The sequence below is a fragment of the Schistosoma haematobium genome, chromosome 3 (genome assembly GCF_000699445.3).
Source record: "Schistosoma haematobium chromosome 3, whole genome shotgun sequence".
Lineage (NCBI taxonomy): Eukaryota > Metazoa > Platyhelminthes > Trematoda > Strigeidida > Schistosomatidae > Schistosoma > Schistosoma haematobium.
The window spans coordinates 45829698-45856343 of NC_067198.1; the positions used below are offsets into that span (position 1 = coordinate 45829698).

Sequence of the window (26646 nt, forward strand, 5' to 3'; positions counted from 1 at the left end):
CCGGATAAAGAAGAAGGGTTAGACATGAAGTTGACAACTTTATCCCATAGAAAATAACCTTACTAAAAAATACAAATCACTAGCCAGAATAAACAAATTAAACCATTCATGCCTTGACTAAATATGAACCAACTTGCCAATTCAGGAAAAACTCCTGGAGTTCTAGTGAGAAGCCGTTACCAGTGGAGTTCAACCGGTCTGTTGTGAGATAAGAACTCACTGAAGACAATGGTGTACGGTGGCGCAACTTCGTGGATTGGTTGAAGTTAGACATTAACACTATTGGTTGTCGGCTCAGTGTCTAGTGGTTAAGTGCTCGCGCGCGAAGCCAGTAGGTCCTAGGTTCGAGTCCCGCGGGGGGTGGGTTCGTGGATGCACACTGCTGGGTAGTCCCATACTAGGACGAGACGGCCGTTCAGTGCTTCCAGGTTTTCCATGGTGGTCTAGCTTCAACTGACTCATGATTTCAACCTGTGAAAAATAAAATAATTAACTTACATTTATTTTATAATTATTTATAATAAATATTATTATAAAATATTAATGAAATCTTGCGAAGCGGGATCATGGATACACACTGTTGAGGAATCTCACAATAGGACGAAACGAACGTCCAATGCTTCCAGGTTATCCATGATGGTCTAGTTTTAATTAACTCATAATCTTAACTATACCATCCACAAAAACCGCTTCTGATATTAATCAACATATGCTAACTAGTGACAGGCTTCAAGATGTATATCCTGGAGTTCTAGTGAGAAGCAGTTATTGTGATTATTATTATTATTATATGCTTTATTCAATATTATATTTTTGTTACAATATAGAATTCTCAGCACAAATTATTTCAACAATTTTCCGTTTCTTACTTCTTGGTCGATCCTGATGATAACATATTGAATGATCGCCAGTTAGATGTTATCAGTTCACTAAATGAACATCTGAATAATGTACATTCTTTTCTCTGCATATTGCCAGCAACCACATTATCTGTTATTGGGCTTTTTGTAACTTTGACAATGAAAAGTTGTACACTTTTCAAAAATGCACCAGAATAGTGTTATGCAATGAATAGACATCATGACATATATTAAAACAAACAAAAAATAGATAACTTGTTGAAGGATCTCGTTTGGCAGGAACATGTAGCCCAGATGCTCAAACAGGCCGCTTATCCAAAATTACATAATTATTGATTATTTATTTATTTCTATTAATATCAATATAAATTATTTGAGTGCATAAAATCAATAATCAATCAACCAACAAAAAAAAATCAATTCACTGAACACATGATCTATAAAATTTAAATTTTTCCTAGTGTAAACACTACTTCCTTCTTTTATTCATTCATTCATTCATTGAATCATTGAATGATTTGTTTAACTGTATAATTTTGATCCTAATAGTATACAATCCCAATTCAAATTATACTCTACTCTATTTGTGATTTGATCTTCAGTAATTGATATATCTAGATCTACATATAGAGACACCTAATATAGTTGATCAAGAAAGTGATCCATTTCTTCGTGTTGAACATCATTATCTTGGATCTTTAAGCAGATCTATTATATTTTCAATGATTGATATTAGTTATAATATTTTTATGATGTCAGCATTTGTTAGTTTATGTTCATCATCATCATCATCATCATATAAAAAATTATATAAAAGTACAACAAATTATGGGATCATTAATAATCAATATATCAATGTGAAATCAATTTCAATAGAAAAATTAAAAAATTATTTTTATCGATTAGATCAATTACCATTTATTGATGAAATGTATCAAAATGATCAATGTAAGTGATCAATATTAACTTTTTTCCTTTTATTTTCTTTTTCTTTTTTATTCATTGAGATCATGAATCTAATTGATAACGTTATTGAAAACCAGAAAGTCAGTCAGTCAGTAACAACGTAGAACTTCGTACGTAAGTACGTACATCAGTTCGAGTTGCCACACCACATTAGCACAGAGATGCAGTGGTCGATTGAAATACCGTAATGGTAGAGGTAATAAGAGTATAAGCAGTAATCGGGAAGATAAGTGTTTGGAGATGTTATTTAAAGAGTATAATACAGTGAAATAAATGTGGGAAGAGAAAAAAAAGAGATAAGGAGGAATAAGGAGATCAAAATTTGGGAGAACACAAAGAGTGTATGCACTTGCGCCATTGAAAACGATTTTGAGCCGTGTCATTCAGGGTCTCTAACCATCGGTTGCTATCATCTCGCGGTCCCCAACCAAGTAGTCTACACCTACCAACATGACTCAGTCTACTTGTCAGTGACTTCATGGACTTGTGCCATGTTTTGGTCTGGCCACCCCTAGCTTTCTTCCAACCTATTCCTATACCATTGAACATCGCACGTCGAGGCAGTCGGTCGTTGGGCATACGTAACACGTGTCCCAGCCATCTCAACCGATGAAGTTTCACTACGTCATCAATTGATTTGCCATCCTTACCTAGTACCCGTTTCCTGACAACTGCATTACTTAGTTGATGGTCCCAGGATATATGAGTACTAGATGGTCAATTCATCCTATTATGAGATTCATCAATATTAAGCATCCATGATCCTACCTTATAGGATCTTTTAGTGATTAAGTATTCACAAGTGTAAATGAAGTGTTTATATATTGATTTCTGTGTTTAAGTTTGTACATAAACACTACTTCTGGTGTATCTTATATTAGAATAAGATGGTTGTTCAATGCTTCAAGATGTTCTATAGTGAGTTAGATAAGATTGTAGATTATAAATGAAACTGGAAATTCCTGAAATAATCAAAATTGATTGGGTTAAACAAAATGAGCTCAAAACTCACAAGTCAGAGGTTATTTGTTTTTTTTCTCTTCTAGGAATTATAATACTATTAGACAATCAAGTTACAAAGTGATATTGTTTAGACATTGTAAACTTTAGTCGAGTTCTTATATTTGTATAACTGTTAACAACAACTGTTCGCCTTATATTATTATCTTTGATCTATCTATGTACTGTTTATAGTTTCTTATAGTGGACTTGTATGCAACTTGAGCCGATATAACTTTGTTTTATCCATTGATAAGCATGATACTTCCAGACATCATCAATTAAATGTTTCACCTAATTAATTTGAACAGCATATCTAAGACAACACATATTGAATCAGAAGGGCTTTTATGAAGATTTTAATAATTTCAACAGTTGAAATCATGAGTCAATTGAAGTTGGCCCACCATTTAAAACGCCCGTTTCTTCTTATTGTGAGACTCCTTAGTAGTGCACATTCATGATCCCGTTTCGCAAGATTCGAACCTAGGATCTATCGGTGTCGCACACGAACGTTTAACCTCTAGACCATCGAGTTGGTCGGCATTCAGTGGTGTTAATGTCTAACTTCAACTAATCCACCAAATTGAGCAACACATCTACCATTGCTTTCAGTGAGTTACTATCTCATAATAGCCCCAGTTGAACTCCACTGGTAAGTGCTTCTCACTAGAACTCCAGGATATGCATCTTGAAACCCGTCACTAGTGAGCATATGTTGATTAATATCAGAAGCGGTTTTTGTGGATATTATTAGTAATTTCAATAGTTGAGATTATGAGCTAGACCATCATCTAATACTTGGAAGTATTGGATGGCCGTTTCGTCCTATTGTGGGATTCCTCAACAGTGTATATCCATGATCCCGCTTGATGAGATTCGAAATCAGATCGACTAACCTCTAGACTATTGAGTTGACCGGCATCCAATGGTAATAATGTCTAACTTCAACTAATCCACCAAATTGAGCGATACATCCACCATTGTATTCAGTGAGCTGATATCTCACAATAGACCTGATTGAACTTCACTGGTCACTGCTTTTCACTAGAATTCCAGGAAATTACATTTATTAGAATTCAGATAGACAGCAGATTTTATAAATATCATGCATTTAAAAACCATCAAAGCTTTTTGTTTTAATGAGAGATACTTTCTGTAGTGCTGTGTTCAATGAGTAAAATGTTTTTCTGATTCTATTCTGAATAGCATCACTAAAGCCTACTATACTTAGAGTCAAAATTCTTCATTCATTTCATAAACAGTAAAAGACAACTAACAAGAATGAAGGAAATAAAAATTACTTGGAAAGTCAGTCATGGATAAGGCTATCTGATTCAAATAACTTGACATATACGTACATATAATGACTGAACAATCATCTTTATATAATGCAGACAATGATGATAGTGTCGTAAATATCAGTGATAGCTGGTTGGGATGTGCTAACAAGGCATAAATGCTTTAGTCTTGCAAGTGGTCAATCGCACATCGGAGGTTTTAGCGCTAGCATCTTAGTCTGTCCACTGTACGAACCTGAAACTTGGAGAACTACAACGACCATCATCAAACATGTACAAGTATTTATAAATAGCTGTCTACGCAAGATACTCAACATCCATTGGCCGGATACCATCAGCAACAGCCTTTTGTGGGAGAGAACAAACCAGCTTTCAGCTGAAGAAGAAATTAGGAAAAGACGATGGAAATGGATAGGACATACATTACGCAAATCGTCAAACTGCATCACGAGGCAAGCCCTAACTTGGAATCCTGAAGGGAAGCGAAAAAGAGGAAGGCCAAAGAACACATTACGTCGGATAATAGAAGCAGATATGAAAAGGATGAATTACAACTGGAAGGAGCTAGAAAGGTTTGCCCAGGACAGGGTTGGTTGGAGAATGCTGATGAGCAGCCTATGCTCCTCCACGAGGAGTAACAGGCATAAGTAAGTAAGTAAGTAATCTTCGTCTATAGAGTCATGCGACATGGGATCGAATTCCACAGGGATTATCAGTCTCTCCAAGACTGTAAGTACAACTTATTGACAAATGTTTGAAACAACCCGAAATTTAGATCGAAAAGGGTTTCCTTCCATCTATCATTATTCAATTAAAAACTCAGAAAACTCAATACCAGAAATATTTGTCGATAATATCTAAAACGGAAACTCATGATTAGTCATGTGTATCTATGCCTATAACTAGTACATTGAATATGAATAAATCAAATATCCTAAATCATTGACTTGTATAGTACTCAAACACTTATGAAATACACAACTGACAATCACATGGCTTTTTTGTAATTCTTCGTTTCATTTTATCCTAATTATTGTTAATTAATAAAATGTATAATCTATGAAAATGACTAGAAGTTATTTGATGATATGTTCAATGACATATGATCATGAATAGAAACATGCAGTTCTTACATTAAAAAGGTAATACATTCAAAATGATTAACAAGATATCAATCACATGAACCCTCTTCACGTATGTAATGTAGAGGTTAATAAATCCCCAGAATCAATAGATCCAGATCTGCTGAGGATTCCCATACTAGGATGAAACGGCCGTCCAGTACTTCCACGTTTTCCATGGTGGTCTAGCTTCAATTGACTAATGATTTCAATCTGTGAAATTTCTAAAATCTCCACAAACCTCTTCTGATAATAATCATCTACTCACTAGTGACTGATTTCAGAAGATACTCCTGGAGTTCTAGTGAGAAGCCGTTACCAGTGGAGTTCAACCAGGTCTGTTGTGAGATATCAGCTCACTGAAAACAATGGTATACGGTAGCGCAACTTCGTGGATTGTTTGAAGTTAGACATTACCACAATTGGATGCCAGCCGGCTCAGTAGTCTAGTTGGTTAAGCGGCTGGCGCGAGACTGATAGGCCCTGGGTTCGAATCTCGCAAGGCGGGATCGTGTGTGCACACTGCTGAGGAGTGTCATACTGAGACGAAACGGCCGTCCAGCACTTCCAGGTTTTCCATGGTGGTCTAGTTTCAATTGTCTCATGATTTCAATCAGATCTATAATTCTTCGACATTTGGATGCTTATCACGTTAGTTTTAATGGACTCATCTAGCAGATGGCGCTCGGTCATGCATTCACACCAGATCATGAGTGGGAATGCTATGCTCAACATCCTCTACAATCGCTAGCTAGCCTAGATCATTTGATTCTCGATATATTGATAGCCTATTAAATATATCTTCAAACCTCTTCACGTCTGACTTTTAATTTCACTAGGTGGGTATGATTTATAGTAGTAGGTGTTACTGGTTAAAGTGTTATTAAACTCAAAATACCTGTGGTATCTTCAGGATATAATGACTCTCATTAGTAATTTATAGACATTATTCGTTTTCAGCTGTTGACATTAAGGACTGCAAATGATCACATTCTATTAGCATATGTTCATTACGAGAGGAAAAAAGGTTTGATATTACCATTTCGTTACAAATTTTTTTCTTAGTATACAGATTGAGGTTAGTAATGTAATCTAGAATGTCTATTTCATTCCTTTTAGGACTCATCACATCGGTAGACTTGTACTCTACTGTCGATTATCATACTGAAAGTTGAATCCAGTACCGGTTAAACATGTTAATGATTATATGGACTCAGTAGTTGATCAGATAACAGTGCTACTATATTTCATTCACAGTGCATTTGCACAAACTTCAGCATATATCACTCAAAATTTCTACAGACATATGATAATTAACTCACGAAATGTCAACGAAAAAGTATACAACTTCCTACACCTTTTTTCCAGGGACTATTAATGTAGTTTACCCATATAAATATTATACTCTGCATCCACAACCTTTCTCTAACCTACCTCTATGTAAGCCGTTGTAGTGTAGTGAAAGACAATACAAATGGAGACAGTCAAAATGTATTTGAACACATGAAATTATAGAACATCTTAGTAAAATCTGAGAACCATACAGTAAATACTTAATTTGTAAATGTCAATCAATTGTCGCAGACTTCATTGTTTCTGCATTTTCATACTAATTGCTTTCTGTTTCAGTTCTTTCCTTCTCGACCTTCTACTGCCAGACATTCTAATCTTGACTAATGTTATATACTACTCATATCGATATAAGTAGCACACAGCATAATATTACGTTATATAAAAAAAGAAGTTAATTAATGAATAAATATACTTTATGTCATTATAAGCACAACACTTTCTGAGTTGATAAAATAAGTCCAACTTGTCAACGTTAAATGTTAATTACATAATAATAATAATATTAATAGTAATGCAGTCTTAAATAACAATGGTAAGATACAAGTAAAATAACACCAAGTGAATTTAAACTTCACCACATTGCACAAGCAAGTGGCTGTCAAGACTCAGTAGCTAAGTGGATAACGCGACAGTGTTTGAAGTGAACACTACTAAGTTCAAGTCCTCAAATGAGTATCAACTCTGAGATGCAGGTACATGTAACTGACGAGTCCCAAATAGGATGAAACATGTGTCAAACTGGATCTCATTGCTAGCTACTATCCGTTTTTGTTTAAAAAACTTGTGACTAATGCCTACATGAAGGCGATTCACACAGGATTCACATATGTTAATAAGAGACTTAACATCAATGAGAAGATACAAGTAAAAACAACGCCGAGTGAATAATAAATAAATTTCTACAAAAATTTAAATTTAAATAGTTGAGATCATGAGTCAATTGAAGCTAGACCACCATGAAAACCTGGAAGTACTGAATGGCCGCTCCGTCCTATTGTGGGAATCCTCAGCAGTGCGCATCCAAGATCCCGCCACCCCGCGAGATTCGAACTCAGGACCTACGGGTTTCGCGCGCGAGCACTTAACTATTAGACCACTGAGCCGGCATCCAATGGTATTCATGTCTAATTTCAAACAATCCATGAAGTTGCACTATCGTATACCATTGTCTTCAGTGAGCTGATATCTCACAACAGACCTGGTTGAACTCCACTGGTAACGGCTTTTCACCAGAACTCCAGGAGTATCTCTTGAAGTCAGTCACTAGTGAGCAGATGATTATTATCAGAAGGGGTTTGTGGATGAAGTCGTGGATGCGCACTGCTGAGGAGTCCCATACTAGGACGAAAAGGTTGTCCAGTGCTTCCAGGTTTTCCATGATGATCCAGCTTCAACTGACTCATGATTTCAATCTTTGAAATTATTATTATCTATTCAAATTTTCGTTTCAAACACCATCAAAATTATTCACTTAACTACTAAGTCCTGATAACCATTTGGTTGTGCAATTTATCATCCTATTTTGTAATTAAATCTGTTTCACTCTCTCTCTCTCTCTCTTTGTGTGTGTGTGTGTTTATATACATATATATATGGGATAGATGTATTTTGATCGTTTGTTTATTTAACTCTTTTCATAATATAATATAATAATAGTTAGATTATGTTCAATGATAATCATTAACTATTAATAAGTGAATTGCCCTAAACTATTAGTAATAATAATAATATAGCTCTTTAACACACAGTAAATAAATAACATTTATTATTATTGTGAGAAGATATATATATATATATATATATATATATATATATATATATATAAAACAAATAAATAATTAATTAATTACTAACGCTAATGGATTCTTAGTGAATAAGTCATAATCACCATGTATAGTAATGATCAGGGTAAATGTCATATATATATATATATATATATATATATATATATATATATCCCTAAAATAATTATATTCTATATACAATTATATAGATCATATCATTAAAAAAAAATGTTCCATTCAACTATTCCATCTTTCTTTACATAAATCATCTATTGTATATATATATATATATTTACTTCATCTTCTCTTCCCCCCCCCTCCTTCATCGCCATCATCACCACCTTCCCATCAGGGTCACCTGAACTTATCATTATCATCATCATCATGTTACCTATCTTCTTTAATTCCTTTTTAAATCCTTATAAATAATAAATAAATAGATTTATCATTTAAGATATGTATCACTTATTAATCAAGGTCAATCAAGGTAATTACTAATGTGTATTTAAACAATAAACTACCTTTTTTAATGAGGCCTTTTTTTAAAAAAATTTTGATGACAACCTATTTAATAATACAATATGATTACTATTGTTAGTTATTTAAGTAGTATACAACTCATTACTTAGAAACAACACCACCACCACCACCATCATCATCATCATCAGTATACTAATTAGTTACATGAATGTGGTCATTTTAATGATAAAATAGTGTATATTACATATTGAACTTGAAATTGTTGAAATGAAGTAAGTTATAGGGCGTTTATTTGTTTTTCTGTTGTTGTTGTTGTTTATTGTATAGGTAAATAAGAAGAGATGTTTTCTATTGAATAAGTTATAGCTCATTAGTAAACGATCATTTTTTTAAAAAAAACAACTAATTATGACCGATAATTAAGTCATGTTTTGAATAGTTTTTAAATCATATCAAGAAGTTAATCTAGTGATATTAGTCAGTCAGAGAAGAGTGATTGTTTATGAATACTATGATCTTGAGTGTTGTTAGAGGTATGAAGGCGGTTATCACTTCCCGGTTGGCCGCACCGTGGAAACAATCTTCTGGAAGTACATGAAAAAGAGATTGGGTTAGAGGTGGCCTTAATGACCTGAGAGTGTGACTGCAGTGCCCAAGGGACAGCTGCTTGATATCAGTTTTACAAGAACTTTTAAGGATTAGTTTTTGTGTTAGCTCCGTACTTGTTGAGACCTTATCGCCGGAGACGGATATCCATGGGATAAGGTGAGGTGTGCATTTCTAGGGTCGACATTTTCTAACCCCACCTTTCCTTGTGAGAAGGCAGCATCGCTGTTATGCTGGTTGTCTGAAGGAAACACCTTACGGTTGTCACACCTCTTTAAAGTCAGCAGTACGACTTCGTCTTCAGACCTTGGGTTTACTGCTTTTACTCTTACCGCTCTTCAACCGACCTATCTGGCATGGTATGACCTTCAGGAACGGTTGTTCTGGCCAGTGTATTTTGATTGGTTCATCACGATAGGCAAGCCCGACCACCATGTCAATGTAGCAACAACGGTCGGGACTGGAGATGGAACTCGGTTACGCGTCGATCGATTCACATTTATACGGCTTTTCTGGCATTCAACGGTATGCGTGTTTAACTTCATTCGATTCGCAATATTGAGCTGTCATCTATCGCCTGTTGTGGATAACTATTTCCATCCAACATATTTGGACTCTTCTAGTCACGGCTCCTCATCAATCTCAAGATTTGATTGTAGTTGTCCAGTGCTTCCTAGTTTTCAATGTTTGTCTAACTAATACATGTCCATAATAATAATTATATTATTTAAGTAAATTTCCATTGACTTGTCTCATGATATCGTTCACTGGTATATTCATTTGACACTAAACATTATTCACACACATGTATTTTAAATTGGACGATTCGGTCAAAAGGTTTTCAGTAACGTTTTACGGAATTCCTATCTCATGAAAACTTAAATGAACACTACTTAACTTTAACTCTTCGACGAACGACTTCAAAAACTAGTCAGCAAGTTACTACTGAACTGTTACATTGAAACCCATTGGTGGAGATTATGTAACACCAACATCTTATGAATTCTTACTTCTATTATTGAACGTGTATAATATCGAGAATCTCCATAAAAGCCTTCAAATAGAACTAAATCACTTTCGGCTGCTCGTTATTTATGCAAAGTACTGAAGAAAATTGGAAAAATATCTTTAGATGTTTCCTTAATCTGATTAGAGCGATGCCAAATTAATTACTAATTTTGGTAGGTCTATTGGTTCATCAGGATAAGCAAGCCGTACCACCATTTCAGGGTAGCAGCAACGGTTAAGAATGACATCAGTACTTCTGTTAAGCGACTTAGAACTAAAGTCATAGCCTTCACTTGTATTTAATACTTTCTGACCTAATATTAGAGTTCAGCGTCTGCAATGACATGAGTTTATTGATATTTAATGTTACGTTCGATCAGATGACTCCCTTAACTTTGAATACTACATCTGAATCTAACTTTGCTCAACGTTTGTACTACAGCAACCTACCATTAGAAAATATACAGAGTATAAGCATATCTTACATCTCTAGGATAGGTCAAAGTGAAATACTGGAGATTATTCTCTTAAACAGCAGAATATCTAGTCAGGTAATAGAAGTTCACGACACATGTTAACAAACCATAAAGTAAGATTCTGTGAAATGCTTTGATTCTGCACCATTTAAGATATATCGTTCGTTTTTATGATAAGATCATTTTAATAGTTCGATTTATGAACCAATATAAGCTAGACCACTAATGAAAGCCTAGAAGCACTGGATTATCATTTCGTTCTAGCATGAGGCTCCTCAGTAGTGCACAACTACGATTCTATACAGGGACTCGAACCCAGGACCTCCGATCTCACGTATAAACGCTTAAACTCTAGACCACTGAGCTGTCAATCAACGGTGTTAATTTTTTAACTTCAATCGATCCATGATCTTGTGCACTGCTGAAGAGTTCTATACTAGGACGAAACGGCCATCCAATACTTGCAGGTTTTCAATGTTCGTCTAGCGTACATCGAATCATGAATTCACTTATTAGATTCACTACAATCTCCACAAACTCTCATTCTCATAATAACAAAATTATTAACAAGTTTTAGAAACTTTCAACTACAATCAATAGTATTAGTGCTACTACATAACTATATGCTTAATTTATTCATATTAAACTGACGCCATTTTCTTCACATAGTTTTTGAATACATAAATAACCTTTAAGCATTGTTTTCATTTGATGGAGCCATCTACTGAATGATAATATAATTAAGAGTAAAGTACTATATGAAATGATTAAACAAGGTTAATATAATTTAAAGCAACGTGGACCGATGGATGTATATGCCTATTCCTACGTTGTAACTGACTGAATGATTGAATTTAAAGCCTTCATTGACAGAGATAAATAAAGTATATGTAGTGTTTATATTCAGTCCCTACACTCAATAAAACTTATCATTTGAGTAGGCTCGTGATCATATATATATATATATATATATATATATATATATAGAGAGAGAGAGAGAGAGAGAGAAAGGGAGAAAGAAAGAGAGATAAAGAGATAGATGTGTTGATAGATAGATAGATAGATAGATAGATAGATAGATAGACAGATAGATAGATAGATAGATAGATAGATAGATAGATAGATAGATGTGTGGATAGATAGATAGATAGATAGTTAGATAGATAGTTAGATGTGTGGATAGATAGATAGATAGATAGATAGATAGATAGATAGATAGATAGATAGTTAGATAGATAGATAGATAGATAGATAGATAGATAGATAGATAGATAGATAGATAGATAGATAGATGTGTGGATAGATAGATAGATAGATAGACAGATAGATAGATAGATAGATAGATAGATAGATAGATAGATAGATAGATAGATGTGTGGATAGATAGATAGATAGATAGTTAGATAGATAGTTAGATGTGTGGATAGATAGATAGATAGATAGATAGATAGATAGATAGATAGATAGATAGATGTGTGGATAGATAGATAGATAGATAGATAGATAGATAGATAGATAGATAGATAGATAGATAGATAGATGTGTGGATAGATAGATAGATAGATAGACAGATAGATAGATAGATAGATAGATAGATAGATAGATAGATAGATGTGTGGATAGATAGATAGATAGATAGTTAGATAGATAGTTAGATGTGTGGATAGATAGATAGATAGATAGATAGATAGATAGATAGATAGATAGATAGATAGATAGATAGATAGATAGATAGATAGATAGATAGATAGTTAGATAGATAGATAGATAGATAGATAGATAGATAGATAGATAGATAGATAGATGTGTGGATAGATAGATAGATAGATAGTTAGATAGATAGTTAGATGTGTGGATAGATAGATAGATAGATAGATAGATAGATAGATAGATAGATAGATAGATAGATAGATAGATAGATCAAATTGTATGTAGGATTCCAACTGGTAACTTGACACGTGATACGGATCAGCGAATGTCAGGATAACAAAGTTAATAACTATTCATATGAAGCGTAATAAACATCAAAACACCCCATAGATACAGCTTGTGAGAATATTTTAGTCCATGTTTAAAGTTATCAATGATATTCATGCATTTCTTCATTTGCCCTCTCCCTCCCAAAAAATCGTTCATCATGATACTATTCTATACTTTTCATTTCTCAAGTTCATTAATTCCTTTCAAAGTATATTCTCTATCCCTATCTATTTGATATCCTTAGTAATGTCCAATTCATACAGGGATGAGACAAAACGTAATAATTTGATCTATGTGACCCACCATTCAACTGTTTCAAATGAATTGATTCTATTCAATGGATGAAGTAGTCGAACACATCGACAACCTCACTTATCTTGGAAGTCTGATCGGTCCCAATGGGTTGGCATCTGACGAAATCTCTACACGACACTTATGGCAAAGGTCAGATATTCGTCTGTCAATTAAGAGACGAGTATACTGTGCGGCAGTTCGTTCTGTTCTACTTTACGGCCGCGAAACGTGGCTATTAAGAGTAGAAGATACTCGAAAGTTACTAATATTTAATCACAGATGTCTAAGAAATATTGTCAGCAACTTCTGTGATCATAGGGCAAGTAATAGTGAGGTTAGACACAGGGCATTAGGTAATGACGGTAAATCGGTCGATGAGGTTGTAAATCTTCATCGACTGAGATGGTTGGACCACGTGTTGCGTATGCCTGAACACCGATAACCACGACGCGCAATGCTCATTAGTGTTGGAGAAGGTTGAAAGTAACTTATGGGTGGTCAAACCGAAATGTGACATCAGTCCACGAAATCACTGTCTTCTAGTCTCAGTCGTGTTGGTAGATGCAGACTACTTGGTTGTGTTTCGAGTAAGTATTGTAACCAATGGTTGGAGACTCTGTGTGACATGACTGAGAATCGATCACAATGACATCGATATATATACACTCTCTGTCTTCCCTTAAATTATGAGATCAACATTACTTTATATGTTCCTTTCTACTAACTAATTCTTTCTTCCTGTATCCTTATATCCTTATATGCAATCTTCCCTTTATATATTACCACCATTGAATTAACTACTTCTATGAATCTGGTATTCATCTTGTTGTACTAATGAGGAATGACAACTTGAATCGATGCATCTATTTACCTGATCCTAAATAGTAACTAACTGATTGATCTTCTTACATTTCTTATATTTCTCATAATCTTGAAAATGATTCAAATCAAATATCGAGTAATAATTTCTTTTGTTTAATCGGTTAAAATCATAACTTTCTATTGCATGATTAACATCAATTGCTTTTCTTCTTATTAAGTTAAATGAATAAACATTCACTCAATTGTTTATTCATATAATGATTTCATTTGATTATCATAATAATAATAATAATAATAATAATAATAAAATCAAGTTTTATATCACATTCATTTAATTTATTCAAAAGATTACTACTGTTATTCAAATAGACTACTATAAAAAAGAATAAAGTTATTGGTGGATTGAAATTCAACCAATCAGAAAAAAGCAATTTTAATTAACCAATAAAATTAAAGTTAAGATTATTGTTACCATGACAATTCTTAAAAAAATTTTTTTTTGCACCAAAGGGAAATATAAAAACTAATCATGAATATAAACATGTTAATTATGAATTCAATGAGAAATTAAATCTTTTTTTTTGAAAAAGAAAAGATGATTAATTAAGTCTTAAGATTAATTATTAGATTGTAACAATGCCATGTAGAATGTAATTTCGTTTAAGATAAACGTGAACGAATATTATGGTATAAGAGAATATACGTTTCATTCATTTTATGGTCTGATATGCTGAAGTGAATTTATACTATGGAATTAAGAGAATTCACTATGTAGTAATAATGAGCTAAATTAGTGGTCAGCTTCTCAACATAGTATCTTATGATTCACTAAGATTCAAGTATGTTAGAAATCAACACTTGACCTGTTAACGAACTTACTTACTTACATACTTACTTACTTACTTACTTACATACTTACTTACTTGCTTACTTACTTACTTACTTACTTAACTCCGCCTGTAGCTCTTCTAGAGTTACTGCCGGTCCCAAGCCCGGGTAAAGGAGGAGGGTTGGGCATGGGGTTAGCGTCCCCATCCCGTAGAAAACTAACTCGCTAAAAAAACGCTTACCAGAAAAAATAATTCAAACCATTTTAACTCTGCCCTGAGAGTTAGAAGTCTTCATTTAGAAGAATTATGACGCTTCATGGTGAAAGCCGAATTCCTTCGGAAGCCACGAGGCCGATGCCCCTTCTAACAACCAGAGCAAAAATTTTTATAGGTACATGGAACGTTCGAACAATGTGGGAAACCGGGAAGACCAGCCAAATAGCAACGGAAATGAGGAGATACAACTTGGCAGTACTGGGAATCAGCGAAACCCACTGGACTCAAGCTGGACAGAAAAGGCTAGCTACGGGAGAGATGCTGCTATACTCCGGTCACGAAGAGGAAAATGCTCCACACACACAGGGAGTTGCTCTAATGCTGTCCAAAGTAGCACGAAATGCACTTGTAGGATGGGAATCCCACGGATCCAGAATCATCAAAGCATCATTCAAAACAAAGAAGGAGGGGATCTTAATGAATATTATCCAATGTTATGCACCCACCAATGATAGCAACGACGACATTAAAGATCAATTCTACGAGCGGCTGCAGTCAATCATAGAGAAATGCTCAAGAAAGGACCTCACCATTCTGATGGGAGATCTAAATGCCAAGGTCGGAATAGACAACACTGGATATGAAGATATTATGGGACAACATGGACTGGGACAGAGAAACGAAAATGGAGAAAGATTTGCAAATCTATGTGCATTCAGCAAATCGGTCATAGGAGGCACAATATTTCCACACAAACGTATACACAAGGCTACATGGATCTCACCGGACCACACTACAGAGAACCAGATAGACCATATTTGCATAAAAAAAAATTCCGAAGGACAATGGAAGATGTGAGAACCAGGAGAGGAGCTGACGTAGCTTCAGATCACCACCTAGTTGTAGCCAATTTAAAACTGAAGCTAAAAAGAACTGGACAAGTGGACAAACAGCAATACAAAGGTTCAATACAGCCTTCCTTCGAGATACTGACAAACTCAATGAATTCAAGATAGCTCTCAACAACAGGTTCCAAGCCTTTCAAGATCTACTGAAGGAAGAAGAAACCACCATGGAGGACAACTGGAAAGGTATCAAAGAAACATTGACTTCAACGTGTCAAGAGGTTCTGGGCCTAAAGAAACACCATCATAAGGAATGGATCTCTATAGAAACACTGGACAAGATCAAAGAAAGGAAGAACAAGAAGACAGCAATTAACAACAGCCGGACACGAGCAGAGAAAGTCCAAGCACAAGCTGAATACATAGAAGCAAACAAGCAAGTGAAGAGGAGCATTAGAGCCGACAGGAAGAAATACGTGGAAGAATTAGCAACGACGGCAGAAAAAGCTGCTAGAGAAGGAAATATGAAACAGCTCTACGATACAACGAAGAAACTATCAGGGAAATACAGTAAACCAGAGAGGCCGGTCAAAGACAAAGAAGGCAAGCCAATCACTGAAATTCAACAACAGCGAAACAGATGGGTAGAATACTTCGAGGAACTCCTGAATAGGCCGGCTCCAATGAATCCACCGGACATCGAAGCAGCACACATAGATCTTCCTATAGATGTCAACCCACCAACGACGGAAGAAATTAGAATGGCCGTCAGACAAATCAAGAACGGGAAAGCAGCAGGACCCGACAACATACCAGCTGAAGCACTGAAATCAGACATCGAAGCAACCACAAGCATGCTTTATCGTCTATTCAAAAAGATTTGGGAGGAGGAACAAGTGCCGATGGACTGGAAAGAAGGACACCTCGTCAAGATTCCAAAGAAAGGAGATCTGAGCAAATGTGAAAACTACAGAGGCATTACACTACTGTCAACACCAGGGAAAGTCTTCAACAGATTGTTGCTGAACCGGATGAAGGATGCAGTAGACGCCCAACTTCGAGATCAACAAGCTGGATTCCGTAAGGATCGGTCGTGCACAGACCAAATTGCAACACTACGGATCATCGTAGAACAATCAGTTGAGTGGAACTCATCACTATACATCAACTTCATTGATTATGAAAAGGCATTCGATAGTGTAGATAGGAGGACATTATGGAAACTTCTTCGACACTACGGAGTTCCTGAGAAGATTGTCAATATTATCCGGAACTCATACGACGGACTACAGTGCAAAGTAGTGCATGGAGGACAGCTGACAGATGCATTCCAAGTAAGGACCGGAGTCAGACAAGGCTGTTTACTCTCTCCCTTCCTCTTTCTTCTGGTGGTCGACTGGATTATGAAGACCTCGACATCTGAGGGAAAACACGGAATACAATGGACAGCTCAGAACCAATTAGATGATTTCGACTTCGCACATGACCTAGCCCTCCTATCACGTACACACGAACAGATGCAGATAAAGACAGCCAGTGTAGCAGCAGTCTCTGCATCAGTAGGCCTCAGCATACACAAAGGGAAAACTAAGGTCCTCAAATTCAAAACGAAGAACAAAAATCCAATCACTCTTGATGGCGAAACTCTGGAAGATGTAAAGTCCTTCACATACCTGGGAAGCATCATCGATGAACAAGGAGGATCCGATGCAGACGTAAAGGCGAGGATCGGCAAAGCAAGGGTCGCATTCCTACAATTGAAGAACATATGGAACTCAAAACAACTTTCAACCAATATCAAAGTGAGAATCTTCAATACGAACGTCAAGGCAATTCTACTGTATGGAGCTGAAACTTGGAGAACTACAACAACCACAATCAAGAAAGTACAAGTATTTATAAATAGCTGTCTACGCAAGATACTCAACATCCATTGGCCGGATACCATCAGCAATTGCCTTCTGTGGGAGAGAACAAACCAACTTCCAGCTGAAGAGGAAATTAGTAAAAGACGATGGAAATGGATAGGACATACATTACGCAAATCGTCAAACTGCATCACGAGGCAAGCCCTAACTTGGAATCCTGAAGGGAAGCGGAAAAGAGGAAGGCCAAAGATTACATTACGTCGGATAATAGAAGCAGATATGAAAAGGATGAATTACAACTGGAAGGAGTTGGAAAGGATTGCCCAGGACAGGGTTGTATGGAGAATGCTGGTGAGCGGCCTATGCTCCTTCACGAGGAGTAACAGGTGTAAATGATGATACTTACTTACTTACTTACTTACTTACTTACTTACTTACTTACTTACTTACGTCTGTAACTCCGAGTGGAGCACAGGCCTCCAACCAACACTGTCCAACACACTCTGTCCTGGGACTTTCTTTCCATTTCTATCCCTTTGTTGTTCATTTTTCTCATGTCTGTTTCCATTTCTCTGAGTGATATATTCTTTCGCCTTCCTCTTCTCCTTTGGCTGTGAGGATTCTAACCGAGGGCTTACTTTGTGACGCAGTTGGGCGCTTTCCTCAATGTGTGTCCTATCCAATGTAAACGAAGTAGATTATTATTATTATTATTATTCAACAAACATACAACTTGTCATATACATCACTAACCAAACCAAATTGACTCTACAAAAATTGTTGAATACTTCACCTTAATGTATTTAATAACAGAATAATTCAATTTATTGCGTTGCTTGGGTGACTATTTAGTATGAATAAAATTCTGAATTGAAAAATTCTCTATTGCATTAAATAACAGGTGAACTAAGCTATTTCCCATTGAGAATTGGACAACCTACAGTACAGAATATATATAAAATATCAGTAAGGTACATTGCATAAGTCAGATATCTCAAATGTGAACAATTAAGAAATCTGGACTCACTACTTTCCCACATAAAAACATAAGTATCCATAGTTCGACCAAATATAAGGCGACAAGTGCACACTACTGCAGATAGAAGATTTATTTGTTATTCTATTAGTAGTAGTGTTGTATTCAGGAATCCTGATGTAGTTTTATTCTTCTTCACTATGCATATAAGCCACTTAAAAACAACTATCTGTGCTGAAGTTATCAAACATTGATGGCTTGTTAAACGTTTCACTCACATAGTTTTCTGTGTTAACTTGTAACGAAGAAGAATAAAAGTTTGAATAGTATAGAATGAATTTATTTTATTTCAAAGGGTTCTTAACAGCTACTTACAACGTTCAGTATTTAGAAATCCTGGTTGCAAGAAGCATTAAGAATGTTTGTTACACAGAAACCCGAAAGTATTTGACTGATAAATAACTGTTCTATTGAATATCATTAATTTCACTGTGTTTCGGTTACATTTGCTTTACTTTTATTGGTTGAATCCATGAATTTATGTAAGCTAGATCACCAATGAGAACTTAGAAGCACTGAACGGCCATCTCGTTCAAGTATGGGACTCCTCAACAGTGCGTATTCATGGTCTCGCACACGGAACTCGAACACAGGACCTTCAGTCTCGCGCGCGAACGTTTAAATTCTAGATCACTGAGCCAACATCCGACGGTGTCAATGTCTAACTTCGATCAAGCCATAATCGTATGCAACCCTATATCCATTGTCTGAAGTGGATAACTATCTCCATACGACATGGGTTGAACTCGATTTGTTTTACTCAAATTTTGAAATTGTTTGTTTATAAATCTGACCTCAAACAGTTTTGGTTTGGTATTTTAACCGTTTTACTCTGAAAATCAAAAAAAAGGGGATTTGTTATGTAATCGTTATAAATATTATGAGAACAATCTATTTAGTTTGGCTACTTGTAATTTATGAATAAACATTTGTGTGTGAATTGAAGTTTCGTTTTCGTCACTTATTCGCTTATTAATCCTGACTCTTATATGATCGTATGCGTGTTAATTACTTACCTAATTCATTATGTGTCTGAATATAAATATTGAGTAATGCTTGATCATATTCAATTGACTCACTCGCCTTCTCCACTGCGTGTCAGTTCGCTTCGCTCTCTCCTCTTCTCTTCATTTCTCTGATCGTCTGTCCGGATCAACGATTGTATGAAATATACTTATTCGAAATCCATTCTCGTATTTAACTTATTTAATTCCATTATTCATTAACAGAAGTGAATTTGATAGTTATGTACGAGGGTAGTCCGAATGTATATCACGATAATAATCATTCACACAATCCAACTGGACTCAGATACCGGGTCACCTAGGTTGATGAGCTAATCGAAACCCCATCGATAACATAATCGTCCGATCTAATTTGTTTTCAAAATGAAGTGCCTTATTAGGACTAGACCAAAATTTAGAAATAACATGCTTACATAAACAAATATTCATGGTAATTATTATGATTACAACTTTAAATAGTGTTAAGTAGATGTAAATTTATTTAAGATACTAAATAAAAATATTGCAAATATATATGTGATGTGCAAGAACACTGTACAATATGGATATTAACTTCACACCAGTGAGCTAGGAACAAGTGATTACATAGTGAACAAACGCTAGTAATATGTAAGAATGAAATAATATGGGGATATTTCAATAGTTGAGATCATTAGTCAAATGAAATTATACCACCATGGAAAACCCGGAAGCACTGGTTGGCCGTTTCGTCCTAGTATGAGACTCTTCGGTAGTGCGCATCCACAACCTTGATCCCCGCGTGATTCGAACCCAGGACGTATTAGTCTCACGCGCGAGCGCTTAACCTCTTGACCATTGAGCTGGTCGGCATCCAACGGTGTTAATGTCTAATTTCAACCAGTCCACCAGTGGAGTTAAACCGGGTCTTTTGTGAGATGGCAATTCACTAATGATAATGATGGACGATGTCGCAACTTCTTATATTGGTTGAGTTTAGACATTAACAGTATTGGATGCCGGCCGGCTCAATGGTCTAGTGGTTAAGCGCTCGTGAGCAAGACTGATAGGTATGGAAAAAAGAGGCATGAAGAATTCAGAAGATTAGAATTTGGGAGAACACAAAGAGTGGATGCACCTGCGTCACCTGAGCGATTTCATTCAAGGTCTCTAACCATCGGTCGCTATCGTTTTATACTTTTTAGCTTAATTCCTTTCATGTTCTTTCTTTCTTATGTATTTTACATTATACTACTGAATAATATTCATTAGTTAATGTTATTAGTAGTCATTTTGAAACTTGTAGTGGTGAGACTATTATTTATGGACATCCTTAGAGCGAAGCCTAAGTGACCTTGAGAATGTCCACCCACGAACTATGGTTAAATGAGGGTTTTAAACCTGTGTAAAGGATAAGGATTATGATTTACATTTTATGTTTAGGGATACGGATTAGACTAAGGGTTTTCATCACGAACTGACGTCAGCTAAAATGCCAAGACGCTATTTAGCCAAATGGATAAAGAATGTTGAAATCCTGTTTTTTTAACATTAATACAATTGGATATTGGCTCAGCAGTCTAGAGGTCAGGTATTCACATGCGGAACAGAAAGTACTATATTCAAGTAGTGAGCGTGGGATCGTGGATGAGCACTGTTGAGAAGTCCAATACTAGGACGAAATAGCCATCCAGTACTCCCAGGTTTTCAATGGCGGTCTAACAATGATTGATACTCTCTATGTTTTGAATAAGTACACAAATCCTTGAGGTAATTAACATTTCTATCCATAATTGTTACGTGACGAGGCATAAATTCGTGAATACAACATGCTCAATGAATCGAATTTACTTCAAATCAAAAAATCAGAACTTAAAGAGAGTCGTGAGGTAAACAGATCTCCATTTTTTTCCGTACATATGACCCACCATTTTATGATTTTGCGTTTTTTTTCTTTGTTCCAGTTTTCTAGAACTTTCTCTGTTGTTCTTAAACATGAGTATGTTATGGTCACCGAGTTAACTAATTTTAAGCTTATAATCTTTTTCCTAACCTATGATCCTATACAGTTAGTCTTTTATTGATAATGCGTAACTTCACTAAGTGACTCTTCGACATTAGAAAACTTCAATATGGTTGCATCGGGTCTATCTTCAAGAAGTTTAATTTTAAATTATAAGATGCTTAATTAGAATCATAATAGTGAAAACTTCCATTTTGACATTTGGTAAATAAAGAAGAAACGAATCGAGAGAAGAAATTTCTTTTCAATTAGTTTATCATCATGGCAATGTGGGTACCCGATGAAATTCATCGACAAACACATGGAGGAGATGAAAAGAAGTACAAAGATACCTACCGTTTCTAAGAAAGTATTGTTCATAAAATTACAATTCCTAAAGGACACTATTGAGGAAATTGCGACTTAGAGACTAAGAAAAGCGGTACAAAAAACATTTATGGCAGCCTGACTAAGTGCTATCTTCTGCAACCACCCCACAACAAGAACGGCCAATAAAGAAAAGTTGCCTGAATTCGCCAAATCCATGTGTATTTATCGATTCAACTGCTCCTATGGAGCTAGTTATATAGGGCGTACAATTCGGCAAGTTCGTCATCGTATAACAGAGCACTATCCATCGTGGTTGAGTAAAGGACAGGTAAGAGTGATTAAGAGTTCTATTCTCGCTCACTTGGTTGACGCAGATCATCAAGTTGAACTGAATACAGCTTTTAAGGTTATACACCATATTCAATCAAACTTGCCACATGGTTTATGGGTGCGTCTTTTGCATATTGCTGAAGCCATCGCAATCCAAGTTCATAAACCTAACCTTTGCATCCATAAGAAGTTTGTACAACCACTTTCACTACCTTGACCATCGGTATAGGGGCGTTTATAGCAGAACCGTTTTTGCACTTCTTCCATTTTTTGTTTGTTTTTTGAATTTTGTATTTTTTTTCAACATTCATCTGTTGATGCTTACATAACTACTATTCTACTGACAATTCATTAAAATACTCAGTTCCTTCTCTTTTTCATATATTATGAAACATAGCAACTGCTCGATTTTTCAATAATTACTTTGATTATTATTAATCCTCTTTCTTCCACTTACTCAATAGTAATTTATAACCGATATGTCATTATGTCATTATTGCGTAACGTATCCTTACTTACTTACTTAGGCCTGTTACTCCTAATGGAGCATAGGCCGCCGATCAGCATTCTACAACACACTCTGTCCTGGGTATTCTTTTCTAGTTCCATCCAATTCTTGTTCATTTGTCTCATGTCTATCTCCATTTCCCGGTGTAATGTGTTCTTTGATCTTCCTCTTTTCCTTTGGCCTTGACGATTCCATGTGAGGGCTTGTCTTGTGATGCAGTTGCGTGCTTTCCTCAATGTGTGTCCTATCCACTTCCAGCGCTTCTTCCTGATTTCTTCCTCCTCTGGAATCTGGTTTGTTCTTTCCCATAGTAGATTGTTGTTGACAGTGTCTGGTCAACGGGTCCGAAGTATCTTACGTGAACGACTGTTAATAAACACTTGTGACTTCTGGATGATGACTTTTGTAGTTCTCCAAGTTTCTGCCCCATACAGTAGAAATGTCTTGACATTTGTATTGAAAATTCTGACCTTGGTGTTGTTTGACAGTCAACTATTTTGATTTCTATATGTTCTTCAGTTGTAAATATGCTGCTCTTGTTTTACTGATCCGCGCCTTCACATCTGTATCAGATCCACCTTGTTCATCAATGATGCTGCCTATATATGTAAATGTTTTTACATTTTCCAAATCTTCTCCGTCAATTGTGACTGGATTGGTGCGTGCTGTGTTGTATCGGAGAATCTTGCTTTTCCCTTTGTGTGATAATTTAGACCTACTTCTGTTGAGGCTGCTGCTACACTGGTCGTTTTCTCTTGCATTTGTTGTTGTGATTGCGATAAGAGGGCCAGATCGTCTGCGAAGTCCGCCTGGAGTCCCTCCGGGGGCTACTGCCGGTCCTAAGCCTGGATAAAGGAGGAGGGTTGGGCATGGGGTTAGCGACCCCATCCCGTAGGAAACTAACTCGCTAAAAAAACGCGTAACGTATCCAGTCGATGAGTACTATTTTATTATTGTATATATATATAGATGTAGAATCATAATAACTAATAATGATCATTGATAAATTTAACCTAGAAAATATCTGGTACCTTAATCACCTTAAAATCTGTTGCCATCATCAACACTATCAACCTTTTCTTGTAATTAAACGACAGTTATTATTATTTCATCAATAATTCATTCATTAATTTCACTACTTTAAATCGACTATCATTTCAGAAGGGATTTTTTTCTAAATGTGGATATTATAGTGGATATTAATAGTTGAAATCATGAGCCAGTTAAGGAATGGAGAAGATTTATTAGTTCAGGTGGATAATTTTGATAAAGTTTGTACTACTGATGATATCGTTTAGAAGAATGATGAAAACTTCACAACCAAACCATCCAAATCAGAGAAAAAAACTCTATCAAAATCAATTAAAGAGTCCTAAAATAGAACAAAATATCTATCCAATACTTCCAGGTATTCCATGATGATCTAACTTCAATTAACTCATGATCTCAATTACCGTTTGTTTAGATTATAGCAACTCATGTGCAATTGAGTTTGTTCTCATTTAACTCAAGACCTTTTGTTAACTTATTTAGAGGACAAAGTCATTCGTACTATAACAACTTATTGTGCCTTTATTATTGTTGTGCTTGTATGAAATATGTATGCTTGAACATTGTTTACCGCCTACGCATATGTTCATTGTGCTAGCTTTATTATTAACGGCTTAATCGATTCGATGATCCATTCATTTCCCTATATATATACATGTGCATTTACACTCTACACCCTCTGCACCCTCGGTTCGCTGACTCATTCATTTGCCTCTCTGCTGTGATCTGAGTTATCTGCTAATAAAACTGTAGTCGCTGTTTCTCTTTACCTTCTGATTTCAAACACCGTTGAGGATTATATGATAACGTTTACGAGGGTAATTGGTCAACGATGCACAGTCACTACAAGATTATGTAATTTATTGATTTTTTGAAGTTTATTATTTATTTTTTTCTTTAATTTGTTTTCTATTCATCAATAGATCAAAATATATACGCATCATTTGATGAATTCAGTATCAATGGTATGGATAATCAAAAGAATTTTATTAAAAATCAATCATCTTCATATAAAACTTCTAGTAAATTATGTGGTTGTTTCACAAGAAGATAATAAAGTGAGATATTTATTTGGAAGAAAGCATTTATTATAACAAATGAACATACTACTTACTTGCTTACTTACTTACCTACCTACCTACTTACTTACTTACTTACTTACTTACTTACTTACTTACTTACCTGCTTACCTACCTACCTACCTACTTACCTATCTAGCTACCTAGTTACCTACCTACTTACTTATCTGCTTACCTACCTACTTACCTACTAACTTACCTACTTACCTACCTCCTACTTGTTTACTTGCTTACTTACTTACTTACTTATGCCTGTTACTCCCAATGGAGCATAGGCCACCGGCCAACATTTTCCAACTCGGTAAAAAAAGCGTAAACTAGAAAAAGTAATTCAAATGCACATATAAAATCTATATATTGATTGTTGAATTACTGGAATTGGGATTTCTTTTCTTCAGTTGAACATGTAATGCATATACATAATTAACGATTACTGTTATTATTATTATTATTATTATTATTGTCATTGAGGTTAATCAATTGAATAATTCATTGTTATTTGATTAATTTAATAGTTGAATTCATGAGTCCATTGAAGCTGGACCACCATGGAAAACCTCAAAGTACTGGACGGCCGTTTCGTTCTAGTATGAGACTCTTCAGCAGTGCACATTCACAATCCTGGGTTCGAATCTCGTGAGGCGGTATCGTGAGTGAGCACTGATGAAGAGTCCCATAGTAGAACGAAACGGCTATCCAGTACTTTGAGGTTTTCCATGATTGTCTAGCTTCAATGGAATCACGAATTCAACTATTATCTTACTATAATATCCAGAAAAATCCATTTTTGATTTGATTACTTGGTTGAGAAATGACTGTGATCATTTTTAATGATGTTTAAAAAATAATTAAGATATTTTGGAAAGTTTAAGTAATAAGATAGTAAATAATAGAGAAAATCTGTAGATTAACTATATATATCTTCATTAGCATTGTGTTACTAAAGGTGAATAATTAACTTACTAGGCTTCAGTGTAGATGCTATTGAGCTGACTTCAAACAATCAACAATTTGAGATTTCAAAAAGAGAGCAAGAACGAAGATTGGTACAGTTTGTTTATGTATTTTTGGTAAACGAGATCCACGAAGTTGTAGATTATTGTAAGTGGAATCATCGATCATAATCTTCTTCAGGAGATCCCTGAATATTTTTGTGATTCTTTTTTCAGTTGAATCAGTTAAGTGATTGTTAATTTTATCAAACTTGAATTTCATGTGGTCACATAAAATGGACTTCATCTTAGAGACATAATCTATTTTGTTCATTAGAACAATAGTTGAACCTTTATCTGACCATAATATCATTATATTATCATTTCGCTTAATATTCCGTAATGCTGTTAGGTGGTCTTTGGATAAAAGTTTAGACTGTTGTATGGGTGAAACGAGATATTGGTTTGTGATATCAACTAATTTAGACTTAAACCAGCCTCTCTTCTCTTCACTAACTTCAATTTGAGTTTCCGTGTCGATTTTGTCGGAATGTATTTTAGGGATATGGAATTTAAATCCAAGCGGT

General features: G+C 35.3%; 1 protein-coding gene across 2 annotated transcripts; it reads left to right on the forward strand.

Annotated features, from left to right (window-relative positions):
- The first annotated feature begins 831 nt into the window (after positions 1 to 831).
- Positions 832 to 26646, forward strand: MS3_00005888 (uncharacterized protein). Of its 2 annotated transcripts, none has more exons than XM_051213981.1 (2): positions 832 to 1808; positions 24972 to 26646. In XM_051213981.1, the coding sequence occupies exons 1-2, from the start codon at positions 1583 to 1585 to the stop codon at positions 25100 to 25102; spliced, it is 357 nt and encodes a 118-aa protein (XP_051070002.1). In that variant the 5' UTR covers positions 832 to 1582; the 3' UTR covers positions 25103 to 26646. The 2 variants fall into 2 exon arrangements, with proteins under 2 accessions (XP_051070002.1, XP_051070003.1); XM_051213982.1 differs by lacking the exon at positions 832 to 1808 and adding an exon at positions 22820 to 24903.